General features: G+C 44.2%; 4 protein-coding genes across 5 annotated transcripts in view; 2 read left to right on the plus strand and 2 right to left on the minus strand.

The window, feature by feature from the left end:
• The window catches only part of LOC125770221 (L-threonine 3-dehydrogenase, mitochondrial), a 114,197-nt gene that overhangs the window by 5,982 nt on the left and 89,857 nt on the right, over window positions 1-18,358 (plus strand). The window lies entirely within an intron of this gene.
• Window positions 527-8,043, plus strand: LOC125770187 (chitin deacetylase 1). 2 transcript variants are annotated; one of them, XM_049439550.1, is made up of 5 exons: window positions 527-848; window positions 3,001-3,136; window positions 3,737-3,867; window positions 5,899-6,048; window positions 6,135-8,043. In XM_049439550.1, exons 1-5 carry the CDS (start codon window positions 785-787, stop codon window positions 7,286-7,288), a joined length of 1,635 nt encoding a protein of 544 aa, XP_049295507.1. In that variant the 5' UTR covers window positions 527-784; the 3' UTR covers window positions 7,289-8,043. The 2 variants fall into 2 exon arrangements, with proteins under 2 accessions (XP_049295507.1, XP_049295508.1); XM_049439551.1 differs by lacking the exon at window positions 3,737-3,867 and adding an exon at window positions 4,374-4,486.
• Window positions 8,124-15,601, minus strand: LOC125770181 (lamin Dm0). Its single transcript, XM_049439542.1, has 6 exons — window positions 14,822-15,601; window positions 10,726-11,173; window positions 10,197-10,655; window positions 9,901-10,122; window positions 9,721-9,822; window positions 8,124-9,632 (listed from the first exon to the last, which is right to left on the minus strand). The coding sequence occupies exons 1-6, from the start codon at window positions 15,253-15,255 to the stop codon at window positions 9,594-9,596; spliced, it is 1,704 nt and encodes a 567-aa protein (XP_049295499.1). The 5' UTR covers window positions 15,256-15,601; the 3' UTR covers window positions 8,124-9,593.
• On the minus strand, window positions 16,127-18,198 carry LOC125770171 (maltase A3-like). The gene is made up of 4 exons (XM_049439526.1): window positions 17,648-18,198; window positions 17,018-17,584; window positions 16,344-16,939; window positions 16,127-16,270 (listed from the first exon to the last, which is right to left on the minus strand). Exons 1-4 carry the CDS (start codon window positions 18,167-18,169, stop codon window positions 16,153-16,155), a joined length of 1,803 nt encoding a protein of 600 aa, XP_049295483.1. The 5' UTR covers window positions 18,170-18,198; the 3' UTR covers window positions 16,127-16,152.

Here is an 18,358-nt window from a genome sequence, read left to right on the forward strand (position 1 = left end):
CTAGGAAAATGAAAGGTATATGATTTCTTTAGTTTTTTTGCAACGTTCAAAATTTACGTACAAACTGTAATGCTAAAACACAATTATAAGTAAAGCAAACAACACAAATGAATAGTGTGAAAATTTTAATAAATAAAATAAACAACTATTCGTACGATAAGCTTGCTGGTCATATTGCATGTTCTCTCATCGCGGCACTCAAAGCTTTCCGAATGGTAAAACTCTCCCAGATACAACTGTTCATCCCTTCCAACGATCGGTACCGATCGCAACCGGCCCATGGAAGTGGAAACGATTTACACCCTCACAGTACGCAGAACTCCCGCACCGTACAATCCCCACCCCTGTTTCCGGCTGAGTGACTGAGCGACCGTCGAGAACAGAGATTTTTCCGTGAAGGAAGCACGACACGGCCCCGATCTGCCCCGCGATGTGCCCCTAGTGTGATACATTCCCCTGTCGCGTAACAGTTCGGCGAGGTTCGGCGTACGAGCGAGAGCCTCTATATAAGTAGTAGCCGGTGCGGGAAAGGACGGTTTTAGTGCGCGCGCCCTGTCCACGAACCGACGTGTGCGTACAGTACGTGCAGACGCAGCAGCAGCAGCAGCAGCAGCAGCAACACCAGCTGCCCAGAAAAGCCAGAAGCCACACCCGGTCCGGATTCGGCGAATCCGCCTCGAAAGCAAAAAACTGTACGAAACGAAATTGACACTTTGCGCTTAGTGGTGTTGCCCCAGTGTGCCCGGTGTGTCCGTACTCCGGAGGCGGCAAAACGTGGTGTTTAATGGCTATCAGTATGGCCAAAGTGTTCAAACTATTCTGTTTGCTGTGTTTAGTGGTGACGATCGGTAAGACCAAAAAAAAAAAGCAAAATAATTTACACACAAAAATCTACGAGCAAAGGAGGTTCACTGCCATTGTTAGGTAGAAAAAAAAAAGATTACAAGGAACAATTAAAATACAACACTAATACCGTCAAATATGGTGGACAGAATGAAAAAAAAAACACGTACAAAATGAAGAAACCGGAAACGGAATTGGTGAACGGTGAATTACAATTATTGGAAGGTTCTGTCGCCTTCAGACAGTCACGTCATTTCTTCCGCGTAGATTTGTGAACATTTCCCGTACAAAAGTGTCTAAACTGCTTGCTTTGAAATGGCGAAGTGTTAAACTTAACTATCACAACTTAACCTTCCTTCAAAATGCACTCGAAGTCAATGATCGTTTTGGAATTGCACCAATGATTGCATATTGCCTACCACCAGGGGCCGTTTATTACTTCTTCTTATATTTTGCGTCATGCCTTATGGGTTCATGGAGGCCAATTTACTTCATCGCCACCGGGCGCAGACACACACACACACACGCATGCACGGTACATTCCCTTTCCCTTTTTTGCCCAACACCGACAACTCCCACCGCCATGTGAAGCTGGCAGGCGTACGATCGGTGCAGCACAACGGTGTCTTGTCTCCTTTCGAGTTGCAGTGAAGAGAAGAGAAAAAACTTGCTGTTAAAATTGTTCAATGTGCATTTCATTGAAGTCTCCCGGTTTCCACCTGGCCCCGCGCACAAAAACATTCATATATTGCAATATAAGTACGGCACCAGTAGCCATAAAGCCGGGCGCTGGTAATGGTATTGGCACGAAGAACTGGTTCTTTGCGTACCGTCAGTTGATGGTTTTGGTTCGCTTTCATTCGCCCCGTACTTGGCTAAGAAATCAATCTTCTGCGTGCAGGACGGGAAAGCGACACATTTACATAACACCCCCCCTGGGGGAGGGTGATCCGTGCAGCCGATCGTCTACACGTGTATGCGTGTGTGTGTTTGTCGTTCGTAAAGATTAACCACAAAATAGATGCCCCTTACGCAACTGCGTACGATCGATCAATCGATAAAGGTACCTCAATCGCTAGGAGGTGCAGTTTTTTCTCTCTCTTTACTTTTCAGGTTTATACACTCTAATCCTGTTTGAAATAACGGTTTTATCGGTTTTACCCAATTCCCGAAATGTTGTTCTTATGCGGTTGACCTTGACCTTGAATAGGCGCGTTTTCGTCTCAAACGTTTCGTTCTAAAATTAAGGTCTCTAGGCAAACGGTATGGCACGCGGCACACTCCACGCGTTTGATTAATGATGCAACTGACAGGCGTAGCCGGGCTAGAATCAGAGCCGGTTAGCAGCAGAAGCGAAACGACGCTAACGTTGCCTAGCTCATTAATTTCCCGAAAGATCGCACAAATAGATGGAACCGTGTCAGACGTAGCCGGTAGCCGTCTGATCGTTTTTTTGCGATAGGCTTTGTGCAGTAGTAGTATTAGTAGAAGAAGTAGCCGCAGTAATCTTCCTCAGGCATGAATGATCGCGCAGATTGTGATCTACCTTGACATGTCCTGATCGTGACCCGAAAACTTGTTCTAAAGCTCCTCTTGAAAAGATAGAATCAGCTTAGAAGATTTGCATTTAAGATTACAAATACCATTTTATTGCCTACCGTCCTGCAAAGACGTGTTGTGCAAAATGTCATTTTCTCTGGCATGCTGTACGTTGACAGTGCAAGATTTACTTTTTACGATCACAAACAGTAAACACTACCAACAGCTTGGTTCGGTTCAGACAACGGCAATAACAATAAATTTCACTTTCATCGACACCAATCGGATCCGATGTGATAACACGAAGGAGGCCATCTTGAATTGGTCACCTGTCATCGCAAACTTTCACACCGGTAGTGTGTGCGTTTTTTTTTATATCCACTACTAAGAGATGTTACGACACACTGATTGCTCGCAACGCTGTCTTTATAACGATTGCCTAACCAGTAGCTTCATCGCCGTTACACTCCTTTTTTGCCATGTTGTTTCGAGCCGTTTTGTTCGGCTTGTTTTTTTTCTCACATTTCTCCACATCCACTAACGTACCTTTCTCTTTGGCTGCATCTGTTTTCACACTCTCATATGTTTCTCTTCCTTTTCTTCCGCGCACCGAAACAGCGGCCGAAGTTCGCGTAAAGCGCCAAGACGATGACCTCGATCCGGACTCGATCAATGTGGAGGAACTGTGCAAGGACCGGCCGGGTGATGAATACTTCCGCCTGAGCACGGACGGTGACTGCCGCGAAGTAGTGAGGTAAGGCACTTGACAAGCTCCAGCAAAAACAAGATGTCACATTCGAAAACCCGATACGTTGCCGTCACAATTTTTTCGTCTCCAGTGTCAGCGAGTACTCGCAATGATTTGACTTTACAAGTCACATCACCACATTACAAGGTGGTGTTCGGATCCCATCCGGACTGGTCCTGGTAAATAAAGTCCAGAAATGGCAGTCCACAAGACCTTCTTGAGGTGTTAGTGCCACAAAGAATTAGAAGTTTACCAGCTTCTCTCTTAGTATGTATCTAAAACAGTATAAAAAACAAGCATGCCGGAAATGCTTGCACCTACTTTGACAGCTGTCATGTGTATTTTTTTTTCAAATTTTGCAAACAGTATCCCACCCTATTAGAGAAAGCATGGCTCCTTCGTGGATGACTTCACATAAGCATCATGATTTCTTCCGCGTGTTCGTAGCGTAGCACCATTCGCATTTCTAGCGAAACTGGAACCATTTCCGGTGTGCGATTTATGTTGGTTTCCAATTAACCATTCCCTTCCCCTGCTGTTGGCAAATCGGTACTTATCGCTCTTCCGTTGTGATTTCCCCTCCTCAATCTTTCCGACGAAGAATAGGTGCGACGATGCGGGCGAAAATGGCATCACGCGGCTCGCCAAAGTTCGTTGCCCGACCGGGCTGTACTTTGACGTGCTGCGCCAAACGTGCGATTGGAAAACGAACGTGAAAACGTGCGACCTGCTAGGAAGTAAGTCCCCGGGACACGGCGAACAGGTTCCGTGTGGATGTTCCCGGTGGTATCGATTCGCTTCAGTACCACCGACCCCGTCCACACACCGGTTCGGTTCGGCCCCGGTTATTTGTGTTACCATCTCGACTAAACTGTGTTCTTTCTTTCTTCTTTTGTCTTTCTTATGATTTTTCTCTTCCCGCTGCACGAACTGATCCCCTCAAAAAAACCCAATGATATCCCCATTCTTCCCAACCTCATCACCGTGTTCCTTCTTTGTGTTTCTCACCTATGTGTGTGTGGCTTCCTGTTACCCAACAACAAAAAAACCATCCCTACTCATCTCATCCGACGGACTGGCGAATTCGCCCACGTGTATCCACCGCGAAATGCAAAACCAACTCTCTTATGTCAATAACCGAATGTATTCCCGCAATCCTGCCGTTGTATTCCCGTTTCCTGTCCCTCCACCCCATACCGGTCCAACTATCTTCCAAAAACCTTCAAAATGCATGCGCGATCAGGTGTACACGATCTGGACTGAAGCAAATCACTTGCCCGTCCGGATTGGCGTTCGACATTGAAAAACAGACTTGCGATTGGAAAGCAAAGGTCACCACGTGTGATAAGAAAGAGAGTAAGTGTCCTGCCCCCACCCAAGGCCCTGCGTGGTCACACTTCCCGGGGAGCTTCGGGTTGTACAAAGATGCAAGGTGTTTTGCTTTGTTTACGGGACATACCTTACACCTGATTGTGGGCAGGGATGCTACAGCTAGGTCACCGGTAAACCGTGCACAGAGTGGAGTAGTTTTGTACTGTATATAAGATCAGATGCACAACAGCTAGTCGCAAAGGCACATTAAGTTAGGTAATGCACACGAGAGATTAGTATTCGTAGCAATGCAATGTACACACGAAACCAACCAAGCGAAACATATTCGGTATTGGATACAGATAGATACAAGACATTGGGCAGAGCCTAAGAAATTGAGTGCACGCAGAAGATGTAGCCGCTATCGCTGAGTTGCTGAATGACCAAAGTCTCTTCAGTACACCCGACCAATAATCGCCGAATCACACGCCTCGATACAGACGATCAGACACACGCACACGTACAACTACTAACAAAAAGGGTCATTTCGCGGTAGTATATTTTGCGAAACTATGGTGTTGGTATAATGTAAAATTTCGCTCCATCAATTCGATAACCGAACACATCAATTCAGCAACAAACTACACACACAGAAAAAATACCCCTGAAGGTATACTCATCCGCATACATGTCTGTTTTTTATGGTAAACTTTATGGTATCTAATTTTTCTGCCATGTGATCATGCCGTTTTTTGGTCTGTTCTTTTTTTGTTGCAAAAATGCTTCGTAAGAATAGGTATTAAAGCAATTGTTTGTTAACTTTTTTTTCTATTTAAATATTTACTTATCTAATACAAGCACTATCGTTTTCATCTTGCTATAATGATCATTTCACAAACTTTCCTAAGATCATTCCTTCATTGGTTCTTGTTTCTTGAAATCATGCTTCATTTGATTTAACAAACGAGACACGACACGACCAGCATAGTTTACTATTAAACTTATACAAGCAAGAAGATACTGAGCGTTACGTTAAGTTTCGTCGATACTCTCTTTGTATTTTTTTACACACTGAAAAAACATTTTCACGAGCTTGTAATTAACAAGCACATTTGCACATCACGAAACGATGTAATTTAAGCATCGTGTGTGTGTGTGAAGCAGTGTACATAAAGCACACAACAAAACACGCACATCATATGTTGAGTATGATGTTACACACCTGAGTCGATATTCATTCGATCATTACTCTCAATTCTCACGCAACTCTTTTCAAGCCTGTAAAGTTACACTTTGTACTAACAAATCCTCCAATTTTTCTAAAACATTCAAAATGGTTGTGGTATACCATTTGTAAACTAATCTTTGCACTGATTTTTGTAAACAAACAAACAAAAAAAGGAACTGAAGAGTCACTATTGCACTACAACTGTTTTCCATTGTTCATTTTCTATCAGAGCCACGTAAGGTTCTACCGATCCTAAAGACGGACGAGCCCATCTGTCCGGAGGGTAAACTGTCTTGCGGTAATGGTGAATGTATCGACAAGGAGCTGTTCTGTAACGGCAAACCTGACTGCAAGGACGAATCGGATGAGAATGCGTGTAGTAAGTATCTGTTGGGAAAAATGCCCTAAAGAAAAACAATTCTCTTATTAATGGATTGCATTTGTTCGCCTCGTTCCTTCGCACAGCCGTTGAGCTTGATCCGAACCGTGCCCCGGACTGTGACACGACGCAGTGTGTGCTGCCGGATTGTTTCTGCTCGGCCGACGGTACCCGTATCCCCGGTAACATTGAACCGCAACAGGTACCGCAGATGATCACGATCACCTTCAACGGTGCGGTCAACGTAGACAACATCGATCTGTACGAGGACATCTTCAACGGACAGCGCCAGAACCCGAACGGTTGCCAGATCCGTGGCACTTACTTCGTGTCGCACAAGTACACGAACTACTCGGCCGTGCAGGATCTGCATCGCAAGGGACACGAAATTTCCGTCTTCTCGCTCACGCACAAGGACGATCCGAACTACTGGACGCAGGGCACGTACGACGATTGGCTGGCGGAGATGGCCGGTGCACGTTTGATCGTGGAACGTTTCGCCAACATTACCGATGGTTCGATTATTGGTGTGCGGGCGCCATATCTGCGCGTCGGCGGTAACAAGCAGTTCGAGATGATGGCCGATCAGTTCTTCGTGTACGATGCGTCGATCACTGCTTCCCTGGGCCGTGTGCCCATTTGGCCGTACACGTTGTACTTCCGCATGCCGCACAAGTGTAACGGTAACGCACACAACTGCCCATCCCGTTCCCATCCGGTATGGGAGATGGTAATGAACGAGCTGGATCGACGTGATGATCCGACGTTCGATGAATCGCTGCCCGGTTGCCACATGGTAGACTCCTGCTCCAACATCCAGTCCGGCGAACAGTTCGGACGTTTGCTGCGCCACAACTTTAACCGTCACTACAATAGCAACCGTGCACCGCTCGGACTGCATTTCCACGCTTCCTGGCTTAAGTCGAAGAAGGAGTACCGCGAGGAGCTGATCAAGTTCATCGAGGAGATGCTTGGCCGTAACGATGTGTTCTTCGTCACCATGCTGCAGGTCATCCAGTGGATGCAGAACCCGACCGAACTGAACGCACTCCGTGACTTCCAGGAATGGAAGGAAAAGTGCGACGTTAAGGGTCAACCTTACTGTTCGCTGCCCAATGCCTGCCCACTGACCACCCGCGAGCTGCCCGGCGAGACGCTGCGACTCTTCACTTGCATGGAGTGTCCGAACAACTATCCATGGATTCTTGATCCCACCGGTGACGGTTTCTCCAAGAAGTAAACCCGAAAAATAATGGGTGAGGACAATGGAGGTCCTAAACTCGCTAGTTATTTTCCTTCGCGGGAGAAGATCACTTTTCCCGGGAACTAAACTGTTGTAAATAATGATCCCTGTATCTCATTGCTGCACAAATTTTCCTCATCTATTTGGTGCGTTTTGCGCCATGTTTTCTTCCCCTTTAAAAAAAAAAACAATTATTTCAAGAAGCACTTTACTTAAACTACTTTCCTGTTACTATTTCCTGGAACCTACTTTCGGGGTGACGATTGTTCGGTACCTTCGTTCTCTACACATTTTTCGTCCCTAAACACATCGTGATATTTCGTTTCTACTCGCCACACATCACATACGGCGAGCGAAAGGGTGGTTCCGGTAGGTCATACCTTTTACACCGGTTGAACCTATCTTCTCTTCACGGAGAGAAACCGGTTAGCAATGTTGTACTAAGGAGTGTGCTCGTGGATGTTCCAGAACGTACACAGCAGATTCGGCTAGGAAGCGTCTGCTCCGCACGCACAAACAGAAGAGAGTAAAGAGTAATTTTACGGTACTGTTTTATAATAAAATATTACAAAACAAAAAACATCTATTCTTCGCCCCGGTGCTGTACGGGAACGCATTCCCGTTAAGGTTGATGGTGACAGGTGTGTATGCTGACATACAATCGTAACGCCAAAAAAAAACTTCAGCACGGTAAAGAGAATTATATATTTAAAAATATTCGAAAAAAAAATAATAAAATGATACAACATAAACTTATGGCTCTCGGTATTATTAACGGCTGGTCGTTCTTTCCTCCAGTTGTGATGTAAGCGATATGAATGTGAAGCGTAAATTACTCTTACCAAACTTCAGACACCACGAACGATCTGAATGCATTTATTATAAATCCTCGCTCCACACACTTGAGATGCGATCGAGTTCATATTCTTTTTCGCTTTTCGGCGCTTGTATAATGTACTTCAGTTATGCTGGAAGATGCCCTGCCGTAATAGCACTCATACGTTCCTCGAATCTGCTCAGGATAAATTAAGCAAAAATACAGGATTGATTGATTTATGCGGTTGCGAAATTCTTTTCAAACTCTTTCATACCCTTCCACTACGCATTTGGTTACTTTCGCGTCTAAAATGAAAAAATGGCAAAATCTAAGGCAGTACAAGCAACACAAAACATAAAGAACGCAACCAAATCAAATTAAACATTTAATACAATATGGCCCTGCCTTGATTCGAGGAAAAAAATTTAACTCAAAATTATATGATGTTACTCACGGCTAGTCTAACGGATGGTGAAAATTGACATCGATACATGTGCAGACGAAACGACTTAGCTAAAAACCACAGTTAATTGTGAGTGTTTAGATATAAATGAAAAAAAAAATCGTTGCTCAAGGACAGTTACAGAACCTATAACATGTACAACAAAAATGGATTTCGCTCGTCGCTCCGTTTCCCTTACAATGCTTATAGTACACACCACATTACATCATCATTCGTTTTCCACTAAATGTTTCTAGGTTAGTGAGTTTTTGTTATTAAGATTTTTGCAACCAAAAGGCCTCTCATTTACTGTGTGTGCTTTGCTTTTCAGTTTTTTTTTGTATTTTTTGCTCGACATTTTTCATCTCTTGCTGTTTGTTGTTTGATCGTTGCGCAACCAACATTAATCATTAACACCATAGATAATCAGTTAATGTTATTAATATTTGTGTTATTATCAAAACGAAAATAGTTGTAAAAAAAATTAAGATGACATGATATAATTTGCACACGCAGAATAAGTATGTTCCGTGTTGTTAATATTTTACATCTGATTTCCCGTAGCCGCGCAGTGTTGCCGCCTGTCGTTGTTGTGGATATTTACTAAATGTTATAGTACAATATATCTTAACACGCGCGTTGTCTACAAGAATCGCGAATGTGTGTCTGTTTTTGAGTTTTGTGAAAAATTTCGATTCAAAAATATAAAAATAAAAGAAAAAAAAATAATAAACACATACGGTAAGTTAACTTTTCTATGCCCTTACGCTGGCTTCTGTGCTGAGGACGTAAACAAAACGAATACCTATCTATATAGTTTTTTTCTGTTGTTGTTGTGTGTTTGTGTCAAATCTAATTCACGAAGGAATTATTTCCCTTCTCCGTGCCTACACCGCAGATGGCGATATTTAAATTATTCGCTTACAGCATAGATCGTTTCCTACCATCAGCAGGATGGTATCAGGATCAAATGTAATGTTTATAGAGATAAAATTATATATTAAACGCAATGTTACTTGTTCGGCTGATATTACACGGCACTATTACATGATGCGACACTTTTCATCGCCTCGGGGTTCACCCTAGAGGAAGGAAAAAACAAACAACAAGCGCATTAGAATCACGTTATAAATTGGAACGATAATTTGCACAGTAAATAACATTACTCACCTGTTGATGGTGAAGTTCCTCTCCATAACCTCCGAGGTATTCACGGTGACGCGAGGCAGCAGTCGATATGATTCGCTTTACACGCTCCGAAGCAGCCACCTCCTGCAAAGAAAACAATTTTGTTTAGGAAACAGTTTAATTCACCATCTACTTCCGTTGCGTTCATTCATTTATTCTTACCTCGCCATCGGCATTCATCAGATGGGTAGTCATGTTGTCTCCGGCGAACCACTTCTGGCCCTTCATTACGATCGTGGATGGAGGCTCATGATCCTTGCCCAAATCGGACGACCAAACGGTCACAAAGGCACCACCGTCCACCTTCAGTGAGCGGTGGAATTTAAAGACGGTCTCATTGCTGCCAACCTTCCGAACGAGGGACCATCCACCGACTTGAACTTCCTGCAGAATGATAAATAATTTAAAAACAATATTGAAGAATGCTTGCACCAAGGAAATCCTTCCCGATCCTTTACCTTGGAGGATTTGTTGCGCAGCTTCACAAATTTTCCCTCCGGATCAACCTCGACAATCTCCATGTCTCCTTTGGCGGACGACGTGACGGAGTAATCCGACACACTGCGTTCATCCGACTCTTCCAACACTGTACGCTTGCGCTTGGCGGCCGCACGATTCGGAGTGCGGCGAAGCATACCGGCCCGGGACATGCTAGCCGACAGACCTGACTGCGAGAAGAAGGAAGCATTGCTGCTCGGGGTGATCTTAAGACGGTCCTCCTCCGAGCTGAGCAGTTTGTCGTATGCAGCGATTTCCATGTCAAGCGTGATCTTAATATCCATAAGATCCTGATACTCCTGGAGCTGCATTGACATTTCCTTCCGCAGGCGCTCGACCTCCTCCATCATCTTGGCCTTTTCGTCGGCGTGGCGCAATCGCTCCTGGTTCATCTGTTGTTCCAAATCGCGCAAACGAGCCTACAAAAAACAAAACAAAATGTTTCAAAAATTCATGGAAAATTCGTTCGCCAATTTCTCCACTACTTACCTCATAAAGATCGGAAATCTCCTCACGGTTCATGCGTAGCTGCATGTCGTACTGATTGCGCAGATCCTGCAGCGCCTGTTGCAGCTTCGCCTCATACTGCTCCGACAGCACACCATCGATTTCGCTGATCTCCACCTGGCGGCGGGTCTTCGTCTCGGATATTTCCTGCAAGTGCACTTGATCTTTGAAGGTCAACTCTTCGCGCAGTGTTTGGACGGTGTTCTCCAGCTCGACGCGTGTCAGCGTTTCATCCTCAAGGTTCTTGCGCAACACTTCGAGCTGCTTTCTCAGCTTAGCCAGTTCCTTTTCCAGCTCCTTCTGGTCATCCTTTGCCTTCTTATGCTCCGTGACGAGTGTGTGGTACTTGCCGGACAGTTCGTTAGCGCGCGCTTCCTGTGCACGTAAGTTACGTTCGGCGTCGGCGGCTTCCTTCGTTTTTCGATCCAAGCTATATTGGTGAGAAGAGAAATAAAACAAGGGAGAATTAATAAGCGCAATTATTTTACTAGAGCTAACTTTGTTAAGTAATTTCAAGCGAGTCAGTAGAAGAAAGACATTCCTTCCAACATTTCATTTTTATTTCATAATTTTGAATTTAAATAAAGGGCTATTTCAAAAAGCAAGGAAATGAAGTGTCCATCGTGTGTTGAATTACGAGCTGTAAACCCTGTAAATCACAGGCAGTCAACGATCGACAACGATCGTAAACGTTGTTCATTCCCGATCGTAATGTCTCCCTTTCGTCGATATATCAATATTTGTTTCCATGTCTTGTCGTTAAGTAAATTAATCATAAAAAATGAAGGTAATGCGCTGCATACATTTAAAACACGAACCTTCGTAAATTTCAACAACCTTCAAGGAATTTGATGGTACGGTCAATTCTATCCATGACAGTGTGAAATGTACTGTGTATGAAGAACATGCATATGATTCATCAATGAACCAATTATTCCCTCTTTAGCGATCCCTTTTTATGGATAGAGTCATTTCCCTCCCAAGCAGAGGAACTTCCATATTCAAAACACGTGTACGCCCTATCTTTCGCATTCTCTTTCACGCATTCGTAGTGCTTTGTCATGGAAATGCCATTACTAATGCTGTAGAAAACGTTAATCATAAAGAGATTTCTAGTGAGAATTCGCGTCTAAAGGAATCCACCGCAACGACCAGAGGCGCATTCTTTACACATATTCTTATAACCAAGAGGGAGAAGGAAAATTAGTTGGAACACCGATCATACACACGTGGTTTGTATCGTTAAACGATCGTGTGCCTTTACACTTGGCGCGTTTGACTTACGGGGGACATGTGTGCCAAGATAACCGCGATGATCATAGTTTTAGCTCAACGCACAGACAGACCGAACAAACGCGGGCCACCTATGCCTAAATATAGCAGTTAGTTCTCACCAGAATCACATACCAAGTTCTCCGACAAGGTTCATAGTGTGCGTGGCATTATGTTCGAGTGGGCATTTCCCTTTAGCTACTTACTGTCTTTCTCTATCTCCTTGCTCGTAAATTAAACATATACATATTGTTATGAACCTCCCGGATTCTCTACCGCTTACTGTTCCACAGGGATTTTGATTCTGATTGCGCGCCTCGTGGGGTAACGATGACCCCCTCTAATTGAAGTGTGGCAAATACAAACTCCCTTAAAGAAGGTGTTCCCACCGATAGCAATCAAATTACAAGTGATGCACTTTCATCCACCAACCAATCAGGGCATTCTCATGAAGCCTTAGTTCCACTGGTGGCATATTTCAAGCGCTTCAGGAAATGCCCCATTAGAAGAAGAAACAACATGCAATGTGGTAAAGAAATATTCATCAGTGGCCCATTTCGACGGGAAAATCGATCCTGTTTGTAATTCATGCTTATCGTTATTTACAAGCGAAATAGAGTAAGAGACAGAATTTCCTCTCACCACACCCAACAAGAACAAGTTTCCGCGAGGTTTCAAAAACAGGAAGGAACTCCTACGCTATGCCCTCGCTCTATGGCTTGGACGCTACAAAACAGCCCTCACCAACACACTAACATGTGCGGCGCGTTGCATCGAGGTCTCTCCCCTTTTCAAACGTGAAAAATGCATTTCCCTAAACGTTTTCCTCGTGTCATGCCCTCTGACCCTAAGCGCGTATTGTTTATTCGCTTCAATCGTTTATTTTCTTTTCGTTCATTCGCTTCACCCATTTCTCGACTCTCCATGGACCATGGGATAAGCGTAAGCTTTGATCGTAAGCGGAGAATGATGTCATGCAGTGCGTTTCGCGCCCGCGCACTTATACACACGCACACGATGCTAGGGGACGCACATTCATGGACGCACGCTTTCCCCTATCGTTTTTTTTTCACCTTTTTTTTTGCTTTTATTCGTTAGCAAGGTTTAAAGCTATCAAACAAGCGACGAGTTGGTTCATCGACGCGCATCACACGAAGAGACATAGACACAGGCGCAAGATGGACGCGGAATGCGCGCACCCGTGCGCAGGAGTAACTGGAGATTTACATTTAGAGTCAATATTTGATTTTTCCATCGTACGTGTTGAAACGTACCCAAAAATGCCTGAATAACGTTCGAGCATAACCGGACGAAGTTGAGCTACTCGTGACGCTATGAAACCATAGCCTACTGCTGCTCCGTGTGTGTGTTTATTAGTTTTGATTTTCCACACTTTTTCTTTTCTCCTGCGGCTGTTCGGCATGCCAGCAAGTGGAGAAGACCGTAGCAACGAATTTAAATTGAAAGATGTGGGAATTAAGCGTCATCTTGGGGTGGACGCAGCCTAACGGTAACTCATACGAACCAGCATCGTCTTCTCCCTCTTGAAACAATAACCAAACAGTGACGAATGACTGTGAATAAACAGAACGGAAATCATAAAATCTGCTTTCGAGAGAACAGTACGCAACAACTACTACTGAATCGTAAACGTATTTCAAACAGCTTTTAGTACAAAAAAGAAAACATAATTATAAAATTATCTCTCATGTTATCTGTCACATAAAACATAATTTGTTGCGTAAAAAGTAAACATTATCAACTATAGTCCACCTAGTAGGCGACAGAATTTTATCTGCCCTTTATCCGATTGTTTACTGAACGGACGTGCTTGTTGCAGCACATTGAGAAACCAGAACCGTCTCTTGAGAATATGTAGACGGAGAACTTTGATTGTTGAATGCCAAATGCCACCCGTATGCAAAACGGAAAATATGTTTGAAATGTTTTTTTTTTGCCGACTTCCAGCGTTGGGTGAGTTGCTTTTCGACACAACTATCACCGTTTGATAGTATTGGTTAAGGATCTGTTATGTGTTGGTAAAGGTTTCTCGCTTGTCAAACAACCGGCTTTTTCTACTCCGAACGTTTGTGTGTCAACTGTGGTGAGAAGCAAAAAAAACGCAGCGGCTGGGAAGAATTTGGACTGATGTCATCTGAAATTTTAGATATCCATTCACTCCAAAAATTACGTCACTATTCGATGGTCAAGAGCGAGTTTCGTGTGAGGGCAACCATCGACAGTTCCAAATTGTTTACAGCCTCGAAACAAAAACCTTGAACGACGTCATATTTTATGTGTGTTTCAATGATGCATGACTTCATACATAGTGACGTAATATGTTTATAATTCACTCATCGTCGTGGACACTTTACAAAACGCGATAATCTTTGCGCTTACCGACTGCTACGATTTGTCGGTCTAATTTCAAGTACGAAGCAATGAAAATGTGAATCCTTCAAACAGCGCTTCATGTTGTAATGTAAACAAAGTTGTATCACGAAAAACGACGGAAAATCTCATCAAAGTAGCACACAGACAACATTCTGGGAAATTATTTGCTTTCTCTGATTTGAGCTTCACATAAATCGATGACGTCATCCATATTAAACACCTAAATAATCCCACACACACGCCCAAGGTTTTCTGTTTTTTTCGAGTACATCCGCGCTCGGCGGGAGACAACTGCTCGCCTATCGTTGCCAACGATTCGAGCAGCTAGCGATACCCGTAGGTGCAACGGGTATCAAAAGTAGGCAGGTCCACACGAAGGTCGATTTTCCGTGTATGTTTCCACCTTCCTTACCGCTTTTTCAATTCGTCATTCTCTTCGAGGATCCGCTTGCCGTCGATCTCCATCCTGGCCTTCTCGCGCGACGTTTCATCGAGCAGCTTGCGGGCATCCGACAATTCGTGTTCGTACATCGATTTGATGTTGGAAACTTCGCGGGTGGATGTGTCCTGCGAAGTGCGCACCTCCATTGTGAGGCGGGAATTTTCCTGCTCGAGCATACGCATCCGATCCATGTATGCGGCCAGCCGGTCATTGAGATATTGCAGGGTGTGCTTTTCCTGCAGGCGGGATTGGCGCGTAGGGCTGAGCGGGCTTGACGGGCGAGAGCCGCTGTGATGCTGCGTCGCTGACGCACCCATCGCAGCGCTTCCGCTCTGCTGTACCGGGGTGCTAGCCGTCACCGGGACCGGCGTCGAGGCACCGGAACGCTTCGTTCTCTGCGACATTTTCACTTTCAAGTAAGTAGCACCAAACGATGTGTGTTAAACTTCCAAACTTTCTACCACCAAACACGCGCTCGCTACTTTAGCTTTTCTTCCACACTTTTCACACGCTCAACAAACACTCACGCTCGTACGGAATTTCGGTACCGAATAAAACAGGTAATATATCGTCATTCACACGCACGCACACGCACATGAACCAAATGGTGAAGGATTTGGTATTTTTATATCAATTTTCGATCAATTAATTATAAAACAACCGGCCACAAATTCGACGGACACACTTTGCTCTTCGCCGAGACACGAAAGAATCACCAGGAAGATGGCGTCACTTTTACCGCTCACAGGCTCTATCAACGCGCACCGCGACGGCCATGTTCAAACGTCATTTGTCAGTTTGACATAACGGATTGAAGCGATGCAACAGTTTATTTTCCAGAAATGATAACAATCTGACATTTTTCCATCAGAAAACGAATCAAACAAAGAAACAATACTTTTTAGATAATATATTTTAAGTTGAAAATGCACAAAAAGTACAAATGTATCTTAATTACACCCAAAACCAGGAATTGATATGGAACGATAGTTCCGTTCCGAACAGTGATGGGTTGCCATAAAATTTCATTACAATTATGGCATTTGCTATAGCGAATTCAAATTTAACCGCCTGTACTAAACATGTTTTCATTCCAAATGATCTGAGGCACATGTTTCACCCAAACTTAAATTAAAATTCACTTTTCCCAATCCTTTATTAATGTTGTTAATTTGCTGAAATCCGTTTGCTTTTAAATGCTTTCTTTAGCGCTTACCACATGGCAACTTTTTATCAATTATATTTTCTTCAATTTCAAAACAAAATAAGCTAAAGTTTGTTTTTTGCAATAACTTGATCGTTTATTCAAACCAACTATCGCAAATCGACGAGTACACTTTTTCTACTGGTCCAACGTGTGCCTTCAACACATACGCCTCGTTAGGCAGCAAAACGATATCCTTCGTTGCTACTGATCCTCTGTGAAAAGAATATTATGATCAGCAAATAATTCTCGATCAATGCGACGGACCACGGACAGTGTAAAACTTACCCTCGAATGTTGTGTGAATCGGTACTAACTACATCGAAATACAGTTTATCCGGTAACGAATCGGACAGTGCAATGGCATTGATCACCTCAAGCTGGTTGCCGAGATTGGCCAGCGTAATGTAAGTGCTAAAGTTCGATAGTTCCCGCACGACCGCCAATACCGTATCCTTCAATGCGACTGCTTTCACCGTACCAAATTGAAAGGTTCTCGATTTTCTAAGGCCCATCATTGATCGATACACTTTTAGGTGGCTCTTTTCAGCTAGCTCTTGTACTGCCACGTTCACTTCCTTGTACCGTTCTCCGACAGGTAACCAGGTTTTGGGACCAGTAGTAAACCCTGCCATCGCTGTATCATCCCACTGGAAAGGTGTACGGCATGGATCGCGTGACTTTTCTTCGTACAAGTCCTCACCCGCATTGCAGGCAGCCGGATCGACAGTATCTTTCCAGGAGACATAACCATCCGTCATGCCAATCTCTTCCCCCTGATACGTAACACTCGCACCAGGAAGACTGAGCAGGATCATGTTCAGTGCGTCAATACGTTCCTCTCCAAGGCGAGTGCCAACCCGCGGTCGATCGTGGTTTCCCATCTGAAACATGAACAGCAATGAAATGTTGTTTAATAGCGAGTTTTTTTCCAAAATAAGACAAAAAATGCATCAACTTACCACCCAGTTAGGTACCTGGCTAGCAGGTAATATACTCATCCACTCCTTCACCACCTGCACATAGTCCGATGCAACCGACTGCTTGTCCACTTCAGTGATCAGTCTAAAGTTAAACGGCATATGTGATCCTATTCGTCCGGTGCTGCTCTCGTAGTAGGTTTTGATCACATCCAGCGATGAGTAGGCCTCCGTCATGATGACCCTCGTCTCACCGCCATGCTGCTGTTGATAAGCATCGATCAGCTCTCTCCACTCGTACACCATCTCGACCGTTTCAGGCAAATCCTGAGTGTAAATGTGCAGCAAATAGTTGGTATCGTCCGGATCATCTACCAAACCGCTTGGCGGTTCGTCACGCAGCTGCGTATCTTCGTAAAGTGTCGGAACGGCATCGATTCGAAATCCATCCACTCCTTTGTCCAGCCAGAACAGTAGTACATCCTTCATTTCCTGCACCACCTTCGGATTGCGATAGTTAAGATCCGGTTGTTCGACGGTGAACTGATGCAGATAGTACTGCCCTCGCTTATCGCTCCATTGCCATGCACTGCCACGGAATGCTTGAATCTATCAAGAACATGGATAATTAATACCTTTCAGCAACATTTCCACTATCTGTGGATTACTCACCCAGTTATTTGGAGGCAAGTTCCTACCACCAGCCGGATTCTCTTTACCATCTTCCCAAACGTAGTAATCCTCATAACCAGATTCCCGGTTTTCCGATTTGATGAACCACTCGTGCAGATTACTCGAATGATTCGGTACAAAATCCATAATCACCTTCAAGCCGAGACTCCGCGCTTGCTCCACTAGCCGCTCAAAATCGGCCATTGTACCGAACTCCTCGTGAATGTCCCGAAAATCGGATATATCGTAACCAAAGTCTACCATCGGAGATTTGTATATCGGTGAAAGCCAAAATGCCTTTACACCTATGGACTTCAGGTATGGTAACTTCGATGCAATACCATTTAAATCGCCCACCCCGTCGCCATCACTGTCCATAAAAGATCTTGGATATATTTGATAGAATGCCGCCTTTTGCCACCAGTCACGGGTTGTCGGTTCGGTTAGATTTAAACATTTCACCAACGGCACCACGATCAGCCCAATAGTACACGCAATCGAAAAGAGCTTTAGGCGCCCCATCTTCACTGACTATCTCGGCGAACTTCTTGTGTGTACCCTTTTATATAGTTTCGCTACTGGGTCAGTTCCATCAGGAAGAGGGTAGGATTAACTGATCAAATCAAACAAAACTCGATAAGATAGCATTGATAGATTGCTCTATCAAATGAGTTTTAGGTGCAGAAATTGAAGTGCATATAAAACTATACA

This window comes from Anopheles funestus, chromosome 3RL (genome assembly GCF_943734845.2).
Source record: "Anopheles funestus chromosome 3RL, idAnoFuneDA-416_04, whole genome shotgun sequence".
Classification (NCBI taxonomy): domain Eukaryota; kingdom Metazoa; phylum Arthropoda; class Insecta; order Diptera; family Culicidae; genus Anopheles; species Anopheles funestus.

Excerpts from the sequence above, each read along its gene's own strand:
- LOC125770187 (XM_049439550.1), top strand. The coding sequence starts at position 785 with ATGGCTATCAGTATGGCCAAAGTGTTCAAACTATTCTGTTTGCTGTGT. Across the intron at positions 3,868-5,898 it reads AACGTGCGACCTGCTAGGAA|AGCCACGTAAGGTTCTACCG; the intron begins GTAAGTCCCCGG and ends ATTTTCTATCAG. Across the intron at positions 6,049-6,134 it reads ATCGGATGAGAATGCGTGTA|CCGTTGAGCTTGATCCGAAC; the intron begins GTAAGTATCTGT and ends TCCTTCGCACAG.
- LOC125770181 (XM_049439542.1), bottom strand. The coding sequence starts at position 15,255 with ATGTCGCAGAGAACGAAGCGTTCCGGTGCCTCGACGCCGGTCCCGGTG. Across the intron at positions 10,656-10,725 it reads AGATTTCCGATCTTTATGAG|GCTCGTTTGCGCGATTTGGA; the intron begins GTAAGTAGTGGA and ends TGTTTTTTGTAG. Across the intron at positions 9,823-9,900 it reads TGATGAATGCCGATGGCGAG|GAGGTGGCTGCTTCGGAGCG; the intron begins GTAAGAATAAAT and ends TTTTCTTTGCAG.
- LOC125770171 (XM_049439526.1), bottom strand. The coding sequence starts at position 18,169 with ATGGGGCGCCTAAAGCTCTTTTCGATTGCGTGTACTATTGGGCTGATC. Across the intron at positions 17,585-17,647 it reads ACTTGCCTCCAAATAACTGG|ATTCAAGCATTCCGTGGCAG; the intron begins GTGAGTAATCCA and ends TGTTCTTGATAG. Across the intron at positions 16,940-17,017 it reads GCCAGGTACCTAACTGGGTG|ATGGGAAACCACGATCGACC; the intron begins GTAAGTTGATGC and ends TTCATGTTTCAG.